The 9,771-nt window shown below is 53.1% G+C and overlaps 3 protein-coding genes across 3 annotated transcripts; 2 read left to right on the forward strand and 1 right to left on the reverse strand.

The window, feature by feature from the left end:
* Window positions 1-635: 635 nt before the first annotated feature.
* On the forward strand, window positions 636-4,087 carry NCLIV_018280 (conserved hypothetical protein; the record flags this gene model as incomplete). Its single annotated transcript, XM_003882021.1, has 6 exons — window positions 636-651; window positions 1,312-1,380; window positions 1,678-1,803; window positions 2,279-2,480; window positions 3,322-3,419; window positions 3,870-4,087. The coding sequence occupies 6 exons, from the start codon at window positions 636-638 to the stop codon at window positions 4,085-4,087; spliced, it is 729 nt and encodes a 242-aa protein (XP_003882070.1).
* A 1,493-nt stretch (window positions 4,088-5,580) lies between these two features.
* NCLIV_018290 (Ribosomal protein S26E, related) lies at window positions 5,581-6,903 on the reverse strand (the record flags this gene model as incomplete). The annotated part of the gene is made up of 2 exons (XM_003882022.1): window positions 5,581-5,741; window positions 6,723-6,903. 2 exons carry the CDS (start codon window positions 6,901-6,903, stop codon window positions 5,581-5,583), a joined length of 342 nt encoding a protein of 113 aa, XP_003882071.1.
* A 995-nt stretch (window positions 6,904-7,898) lies between these two features.
* Window positions 7,899-9,557, forward strand: NCLIV_018300 (HIT family protein, related; the record flags this gene model as incomplete). The annotated part of the gene is made up of 3 exons (XM_003882023.1): window positions 7,899-7,997; window positions 8,870-9,037; window positions 9,363-9,557. The coding sequence occupies 3 exons, from the start codon at window positions 7,899-7,901 to the stop codon at window positions 9,555-9,557; spliced, it is 462 nt and encodes a 153-aa protein (XP_003882072.1).
* Between the last annotated feature and the right edge of the window lie 214 nt (window positions 9,558-9,771).

The raw sequence follows: 9,771 nt of genomic DNA on the forward strand, positions 1-9,771 counted from the left end.
ATCGTTTACAAGCAGTCGTTTGTTGGTGCCCCTTAACGTTAGAATCAGAAGCACGCCGGGATACAACACAGATGCTGGTAAGGAATCAGACGGGAACTTTCGGAATTCGTGAACACGGTGAGCGGACTTTCCGCTTCGTCGACGTTTTATCGAGGAAAAGGTTTCTCCGTGATCTCGTGCTTCCCACCATGTGTAGGCTCATATCTCAAGCATCGTTGACCAAATGATGGAAACGGGGCCCCCTACGCTTCCAGCCCCATTCTCACAAAGAAGCGCCGGTGCATGTGCCCAACATCGACACGATACCCGTCGTCAACAATCGTCGATACCGGCATTCCACTCACGTTTTCGACAAAAACAAGCACCTGTCTCCCTGTGCATGCATACAACGAATTCCGGAGATTGGTGGTTTCTAATCTGCTGACTGTCTACGAGCGTAGCAAAAGGCAAATGCGGGAGTTCGCCTCTCAGAATCCACTTTTTTGCCATCCGAAATTACCGGACCGCCACCGAATCTTTCACGTTGTTTTGCGATACAACGAGGAACATAATAGTTCTTTTTCAAATTCCCGAAGCAAAATTGGGGGTGTATGGAGCTGTTTTCTTGACAATAGCAAGCACTTCCTTGGTTAGCCATGCCACCCGTCCAAGGTACGGTCGCACGGCAGAGCCATACGCAGCAGTTGAAGGCATTCTCTTTCACACACGAAGCGACAGTGTCGGTATTGTACAATAGCTTCCCGAGTCCGTTGCGAATTCCAGGTTTCAAAAGTACCCCCAGGATGACTCAGCAGGAGAAATGTGGGGCGTGTGACCGTTTGGCAAGTTGTCCATCCGTTCTTTGATCGAAGCAGCGTCCGTGTGCACAACTCGTCTGTTGGGAATTCGAGTCGTTGAAAAGCCTGAGGGTATATTGAGCGGTCAGGACTGTCGTGTATCACCAGGAACAGCATATGAAGGCAATGCAGGTGACAAATTACGGAAAGCGGGCGTTTCTTGTGCAGTGTTCGAATGGCAGACCCATCAAGGTCATTTCTCGATTCTGCCACTATTGTTCACGCCAAGACTGTATAAAGCTTCATTTAGGATGGTGTAAAACTTATCGCGAATGCCTGGCAGCTAATAGGCATTCATCAAAGATACAGGTACCTACCAAGTGTACATGTGGCTGGCGCAACAAAACAGGATATGCCTGGTTCCTTGACCCGTGCAAACGAAAGGGCCTGCGCGACTGCCGCATCCAGCATGTCCGGTGTGAGACTACCACACTTCGAATCTTTGTCACTCTGCGTGCATGATGCGTTCGTTCAGTCAGGGGGTTGGTGGAGCACGTGCTCCGCCTTCCATTGCAGTACCCAGGACCACACCAGGAGTCGCAAGGTAAGCTTCTGTCATCTGGCTGAATATCAGTGATGCGGGGAAGAATCATGTTCTGTTTTATCATTGTATGAACCCTTGCTTACCTGTGAGCACTATACATAAACGTGTACCAGAACAGTCCACCTCAGCGTGAAAACAGCTACTTATTTTCCGGTGCCTCACCAATCCGGAAAAAAAAGGCCGTTCGGTCAAAACCCGATTCTGAAGATATGCACGGTCTGTAGCGAGCCACGAAAAATGGAACAGTGGTGTAGCCTGTAACCTGCACGGTCGATTGACTCCGTGGATGCGCTTCAGGACGAGTTACTGAGGAACTTGCACCAACAGATCCAACTCGCCAACTTCTGCTGATCTGGGACGCCATGTGTGACTTCCTGTCAGAGAAGCTGCAACAGGGAAAGGGTGTCACAATAAAAGACTTCGGTGAGGTGCATTCTCACGGATTGTGGGCGTCGCGGTCTGAGACGAGCACAGACGTCCCTTTTTACCTTGAGAGCTTACGTGACAGCCTAGCTCCCGCGGGAGGGACCCTGCACACTCGCAAACCGGCTACAGAAGTTACCAGTACTTTACAGAGTCTTGCTTTCTGGACTTTCGGTTTAGGCTTCTCCTTACGCGCGAGAATTTGGGAGGACCCTTGTGTGGGACAGCACGAACCTTAGGGATACGGAGGAATGCAGGTTGCCGGCCGGGTAGAGAAGCTATTAAGCATTTCACGAGAGGAAGCTGAGGGACAGAGGAAAAGCCTTGCCGTGGTGGCATGAGGCAGGCTCTGCGATCCCATGCCGCTTCAGCGAAAGTTCTTTTCGGGATTCCACACTTTCCATAATGAAGCAACTTTCTGCTTATAGTTCACAGGAGTTTGCGCAAGCGTAGGATGTCAACCTCGCGTTCGCAGGTTCTTTCCTTTTTGAGAGAAGAATCGAAGTTACACCGCCAAAGATACCTGAGCTGGGGCACGCGGCAGGAGAGAAGGAAGTGGTTATTCCGCGTTTCGTTGTAGCAGACACGCTTATGAAAGAACTGACCAGGCAACACCCGAAAGAAGACATTCGCAGGCAGCACATCTCAGGGTCGATCTACCAGACGAAGAGAATGACGTAAGGACCACCTTTTGACAGGACTATCGCGTTTGCGCTGCTGAGGAACACAGTTCCGTGTGGAGCAGGGATACACGTAGGTATCTGAGAGGAGCTTATTGGAGAACAACTTCCTCTGTTTATGGCTCGTATCCAGGTCGAAGACTCACAAGCAAAATGCTTGCCCGTTTCCAATTAGGCGCTCCGCTTCGGAAGCACTTCTGCTCGTGTGTGTGTTCCGTAATGTTCGCACAAATATATATATATATATATATATATATATGCATTCACGAGCTGGGTAAGCCGGTAGACGCGTAGCACGCCGACAGCGAAACACCAGTTCCTTTGAGATGAAAGAGTGCGGTCGACCTGGGTGCATGTTCAAGGCGATCGTGGGGAGGCCTGTTGGTTCAGCTCTTCGCCGGTGGTGAGCGGGCACACAGTCCTACCTTCTCCAGGGTAGTCGGTGGAGGAACAGAAACGCGAAACAAAAGGAGTTTCCTTTGGAGCGACTCATAGGGCGGTGCCATTATGGTTTGCTTTTCAGCTGACGCCCATGCGGTGCTGCACAATGCATCAGAACTCGGCGAGATCCTATTGTGGGGATACTTCTTCTTTTGCATACTCTGTTCTTAACGAAACGCACTGCCGGCCTCCCGTTGTCCAAGCAGGCAACCTTCATCGAGGCAAAAGACTTACGATTCTGGCTTTTCGGATAATGACTCGAGGATCGTTTTGGGTTCTGTACCACAGGAGTTTGGTGGCATTTCCTTTGTCTTTTCTCCGTCGTTCCTTTCGAATAACATGCCCCGTTCAAGGATCGCCACTGATTCTGCTGTTAAGTTTGCGTGCGGCGCTGCAGTGCCTTGAACCCCGTCCCCATAGCCGCGGGCTGTTATATGCGGCGCGACCTCGTGGCCTCCGCAGTCACTTCGATGTTCCGCGCTATAATTGATCTTGGTGAGTCATTTCAGCGAAGGCTGAGTCTCCATTTTTTTCTGGTATTATTAAGATTGAGCTCGTGTACCACATCGGCAACAGGGCCAGGAGCTGAAAAACACACCAGCACGGCCGGCGAAACATCTCTCGATATTTGCCACATCAGTAGATTGTCTCCGATCAGTCTTACAACAAAAACTGTCTACTAGATGTAGTGTCAAAATATGCCCATCTGGCTAATAAGCAATGTGAATTATGGAAGTGCAAGACTTTTGCAAATTCAATCAGTCTTCAATCAGTCCTTCTCTGAAGCTTCCATGGTAGCCTCTACGGTGTGAGTGGCGTCTCAGAGACTACACCCCAAGCGAAGTGCCTGCAGACGCCCATTCGTTTCTCCTGCCACGGACAATATAATCTGGGCTTTAGATTCGATATGCTTCTATCTATTCTGCTTTTGCACACCGTTCTCAGTCAGAACCAACTACGATTTGGAGCTGAACATGAAGTTTGCTACCATCCGCATTAAAGACAGAACCCTGACGTGCAATTTCTGCAAAGGCCTTCAGTTGGCTGCCCAGGTCAGTGCCTGTTTGTGCGGCCCATATGCCCCATCTTTTGTGAACGTACGCTCAGGCTCGTGGTTCCAAAGATGCCAAGCAGCGAGAGATGCACCGCCTTTCGCAACTTGAGGTGCCTCCATCGCAGATATAGAAGTTTGAGGACGCAGGGGCGGAGGCCGCGTCCTGTTCGATCGTTGTTCTTGTGGGAGTGTGCAGATAAGCGTGCGGCAGCTGGGTTGTATTTCTGAGGGAATGTTCACTGCTGTCCGAAATGTCGTGTGCCATAAACATTTTCATGCACCCTATTTTACGGCCGGGCCATACACTGTTCTACTGCCTGTCAAACCAGCAAGTGCCACGGGCAACGACCGAGTTGACTGAAACAGAAATTCACCGGGCGAAACGAAATGTGCATACGGTTGGCGTGGAGCAACAAAACGGAAAGTGTTTCCGGCGGGGTGTTCTGCAATGTAAATGTGTGAGCTTGCTTGTCCTGCGTTTTTGCTCACGGGGTCCGGATTTTCGTGTGAGCGCGCCTGCAGCGCTCGATTGACATGGGCCCTTCGCACGAGAGCGTCCCAGTCTCGCGACGATGGCGTGAAACACAACTCAGCAAGGCGATGGTCGAGTACCTTGGAGATCCTTCTCCGACGAAAATGAGAGAAAGACGAAAAGAAACAAACGTACTTGCATCTACAGATCTCTCCTCCATTAGCTCTGTGACATACTCATCCAGGTGCTGAGTACCAGGTGCGTGCACGCTCCAAGGAAGATTCGGTGTAAAGAGTTGTCTGCCGTTTCAACGACTCTGTAGGGCGCGAAACGATGTGGATGCCTTCTAGGCAACAACTCAAAGTCCCACGAAGGACGGCTCGACAGTCGCCAGGAACACTTGTGGACTTCATCTGGTAGTGGCAAAACTGGCGAACGTCTAGGTGATTTCCCAAAATATTGTGCACTGAGACTCGGCGCCACTGTCTTTCCCAGTTGCAATGACACAGACATCACCCGATGTCAGGGTTAAACCAGGGGAGGCATCGAAACAGCCGACACAGCTCCTTGGTCCATCGCTATCAAGCGCGAGGCGCACGGACACTAATGGAACAGGTGGTCTACCTAGCATTCGCACTACCCCTTAGTTTTTCAGAAGTGAGTGGAGACGCATCACCGAAGTGGCCATCTCCAACCGGAGTGGCGTCGAAGTCCGTTTCTCGTACCGAACGTCAATGCTGTAGACTTACAGCAGGCAGATATCTAGTTGAGGGTGAGCCGTACGCGCGGTCAAGTTTATCGTTCCATCACTGCAGTTGCATAGGAACACGTGGACACGCTGCTGCTGCGCACTGCACACATTCCCTAAGACCTCTGCCCGATGAAAACTGGTCCCCTCTCGTCGTCGGGAGTGCGAGCACGTTTCTGCTGAACGTCCAGCGACGTTAAGCGCCTCTGTGTCAAGTAGTGCCTTCTCTCGTGGTGCGGGCCGCAACCTCTCTACCACCCGCTCTGTGACCTGGACTTGGCAACAAAAGCTCTGGCGACTTTTCTGCTCCTTCTCGCACACGTCGCGGTAGTCCCCACGCCAAGCCTCTCACAGCCTTCCATCCAACTGTTTCACAGGGTGTTTAGTTGTTGCCACCCTGTCCGCCCTGTTGGCCCTGAGGCCGGCGCTGGGGGTTTTCGCGAACCTTTCTCTGCTCCACAGAGCGCACGCGAACAACGCGCGAGTGGATGGCGCAGGACACGCAGTAGCACTGCTTGATGTAGAGCTTGGGGAGGGTGTACGCTGCACAGAAAAACACAAACACGAGAAGGCGCGTCCAATGCAAACCGCAGCTCTGACATGCGCGAACCGCCGCTTATGAACCCGAGCTGGATTTCACCCGCTCCCGTACTTCTGGCCGGACAAAACCCGAAACTCCAGAAGGGAGTTAGTTGTCGGTGCCCGCCATCTCGCTGCCGGGCATCCCACGAGCAGCCACGTTCCTGACCTTCGGAATTAATTCGCGGTGCACGGTTGCGGCCCTACCCCACTCTCCAAAAAGGGAAGAAAAACCGCTAACCCAGAAACCTGCAGAGGGGGATCGTCTCCCCCCATGTCAAAATGCGACACCAACTGCGATCGTGCCAGCGAGTATACCCTTTCCCACCTATCACAGATACACCCTGTGAAAGCGCGTGGCCTGCGACTCCGCGTCCCAGAAGAATACGTTTCGGCTTGGGACACCCGGCGACGACCTTGCCCGCAAACAGGGTTTTGCAAACTCAAGCAGCATGGCTTTCACGCTCCGAAAACCAATCCGATTCGTCGCCTCGCGCGCCATTACAACGTGTCAGTCCCTCACACCCGTGGCCCACGTGGCCTTTTCTGGCCGTTTTCGAAGAACTCCCAGTCTCCAGATTCGAGGCCATACATGGAGACTCCCACAGGGTTCTTTCCAGGGCGCATACGCCGTTATGAATTCCCTCCCAGACTTCAGACGGCAGAGACCGTCCCTTGCGCCTGTGCTTCGCTGCAACCGAGAAAATTCCCCCTTGCTCTTCTGACCCTGTCGCATGCTGTTCAGCTGCACGGGCGCGCCACGTGAAAGTAGCTTCGCCTCCCACACTGCGTCGTCTTTGACCGGCATGGTTTGTCAACAACAGACGAAAAATCCGTGAATTTCCCGTCCGTTGACCCGCATGCTCTTCCAGGAGGGAAGAAGCGTTGAGAGGACGCGCGCCCCGTCTCTGCCCGTTGGTTCGCCTGGCCCTGTCTTGAGCTTACTGTTGTAAACAGACGCTTCACGAAGATCTCTCTGAGAGGACGCGTCGACGATGTTACGAACGTTGAATCTCTTGATTGCCTTGTCCTTCGGGCAGGCACGACCGCAGTTGCTGCAGCGAACAACGGCAGAGTGGCCGCGGCCGTGCTTGGCGCGACCGCCGTTGCGGCGCTTCGTCGGCATCTTTACAAAAATGGAGATAAAGAGACAGCAACGAGAGACGTCGCGCCGCAGGCAGAGACGAAAGAAGAAGGAGGCCAGAGAGAAGAAAAGGACACGAAGTGGATTTTTCCCCAAGCACAAAGAGGCGTCGTTGCTCGGAAATACCCCTCTCAATACGATTTTCTTTCCCCCCCCATGCAGGTAAATCCAGCGCTCTGACAGATCCGGGCATTATCGGCACAGTTGTGGGGACTGATCCTCGTGGGGGGACCGAATAAAAGACGTGTCGACTCCCTCTAGGCGCAAATTGTTGCATGCAGGAAAGGTCTCCTTGCGTATCGCAAAAAAGGCCCATAATTCAGGCAAGACTCAGTCGTCTCCTGCCTGCTGATGTATTTAGATGCCTCGGTTGTACATGGAAAAACGCGTAGAGGTGCTCTTTGTCTCCACCCTCAGAATTCCCCGGAACTGCTCTTTGCGTACATGCGCATAGCGTGTGCTTGAAGTCGTCGAGGGACGATTTTCTTCAGTCTCCGTGCACTGCCGAAAAACACGGTGCGTTCGAGGCAAACGCTTCGCGCCTCTCCGGTCGGTTTCCTGGCCAGCTAGTCACCGTCTCTTCGTCCAAAGCCGGCTCGATGCGCGCACCGAGTTGTGTGAGGCTTCTCACTCTCGCATCTGCCATGTTGTCTCCGACTCTTTCGAAAGTGCCAGCACTTTTCTGTTGTCCGTTCCCGTTAAGCCGTTTGAATTTACCTTTTTACAGTCGGGTAGCCTTTGACCGGCGTTCAGGCGTCTCGTCTCCGTGGACGCACCAAGCGGCAAGTCGAAGAAGCGAACGGGCGGGCTGGGTTGTTCCTCGTTCCCAGTCAAATCTACCAACTTTTTCGAATCGGAAAGTTTCTGCCCCAACTCTTGGCTTTGTTGCCTCCTCTCTGCACTCTCACGGTCCGCGCGATTCCTCGAGACACAACGCAAATAGCATTTCTGCAGGGTGTTACCAAACGCACAGAAATATGGCGACGGCGACAAAGAAAGACGGCCAGAAGATCGTGGCTTACGATCCTGAAAATGTGTTCAAAAAGATTCTCGAAGGCAAAATCCCTTGCCACAAGGTAAGAAATATGAACTTCGGCGTCCTCTAGCCTGGAAATCACCGGTAAACCCGTGGGAAATCCACCGCGTAGATTAAGTAAATATCTATATATCTTTCTATACCTATTATACACATATGTACACATGCGTACATACACAGGAAACTTCGGCAAACACTGCCCGAAATATGCGGAACTCCAGACTTCACCGTGTTCCAGAGCCTCCATGCCTCCTTGCGCCTTCGTAGCCACGACCAGCGGCCAGTTTAAAACCTTGATCTGCGCTCGAAGGCAGTGTCTCCGAGCTGCTTCGATCTTAAACACAGACAAGACACTCTCCTGCATCGTCTCTTGCTCGAGCGTCACTTTCGTTTTTCCGGCCCTGGCGCCGGGAGTTTCATCGGCGTTTCCGGGTCTTTGCGTGCATGCTTCGATGTAACCGACTGGGATTCTTCGGGCCGTTTCGCCGGAGTGCACCATGCCGGGGTAATTGACGATCTCTGGCAGTGGGGGGAAATCTGCGTTCTGTGAGATCGGCAACCGCCTCATCTCCACCTCGGACGGTCCTACGTTTTGCTCCTTGCGTATGGGGGCGGGGACGAGATTGACAGCGGGAGCGTGCGCCGCAAAACTCTTGTTGTTCACAGCAGGTCAGGCTAAAATGGATAACGGAGTATCAACGTGGAACGCAGCGGGTGGCTCCACCGCCAGTCTACGTCTCGTACCTTTAACGTACAACGAAACGTGTGGTGTTACGGGCCCCAGGATAGTTACCGCTTGGAAAGGTGGACGCCAGCGAGGCATTGCGCGCGTCCATGAGCCGCAAGGCACTGACCGCTTTTCGGTGTGGTTTCACGAACACGTTTTCTCCGTGGTGTGTGAAATACGAGCAGATTTTCGAGACGGAGCACGTCATCGCCATCCTCGACGCCTTTCCAGCAGTCGAGGGTCACTCGCTTCTCATTCCAAAGGCGAACGTTGCGTCTGTCTTCGACCTCGATCCGGAAACAGCGGCGAATCTGTACAAGGAACTTCCTCGGCTCTGCCGGGCGGTTCAGCAGGTGCGTGCGCTACATTGGCAAACGGAATGCTCAGCATGGCGACGTCTCTAGGCTTCGTAGGGATGGCAGGTTTGGCACGCGAAAAAGACTGATTCGAAAAGCGAAGTGTGTTTTTTTAAAGCCCTTCCGCGGTGGGAACTCGGCTTCTGCTTCTTCAGTTCCATAAACAGGGAAAAAGACTTCAACCTCACAACCCTCGGGCTTTACGTGTTGAGAGCGTGGCTGCATCCTGCGAGACAGTGACTAGGGACGGATGTCGCGCACAGCTCCCAGCGCGTGAGAAATTGACGCACATGCTTTGCATTTGTGTTTTTGCGCTGCACAGGCGACGGGGTGCGAAGGCGTGAACGTACTCCAGAACAACGGAAAGGCTGCCGGTCAGGTCGTCTTCCACGCGCACGTGCATGTCGTTCCCCGGTACTCCGGAGACCAGCTGTTCAAGCAGTTTGCGAGTGCCAAGGAGATGATTCAGCCTCCCCAGGCCGAGTCGATCCTTGCGAAAATCAAGGCGCACCTCTAGAGTCGCGTGCGTAGGGAAAGCGCGTCTACAGAATCAGAGAGGGAACCGTTTTTTGTGGAGCCCAGCGGCTCTGTCAGGAGCCTTCGCGCAGAGCGAGAAGAAACTGGGAATCCACAGGACACTAGACGCCGCGAATCGAGGGATGTTTTTCTTGTGCGTCGCCGGAGAGACGCTGAAGCATTCGAGCAAAGCACTTCCGGCTTTTCTCGCGGCG

Source organism: Neospora caninum, chromosome VI (genome assembly GCF_000208865.1).
Source record: "Neospora caninum Liverpool complete genome, chromosome VI".
Lineage (NCBI taxonomy): Eukaryota > Apicomplexa > Conoidasida > Eucoccidiorida > Sarcocystidae > Neospora > Neospora caninum.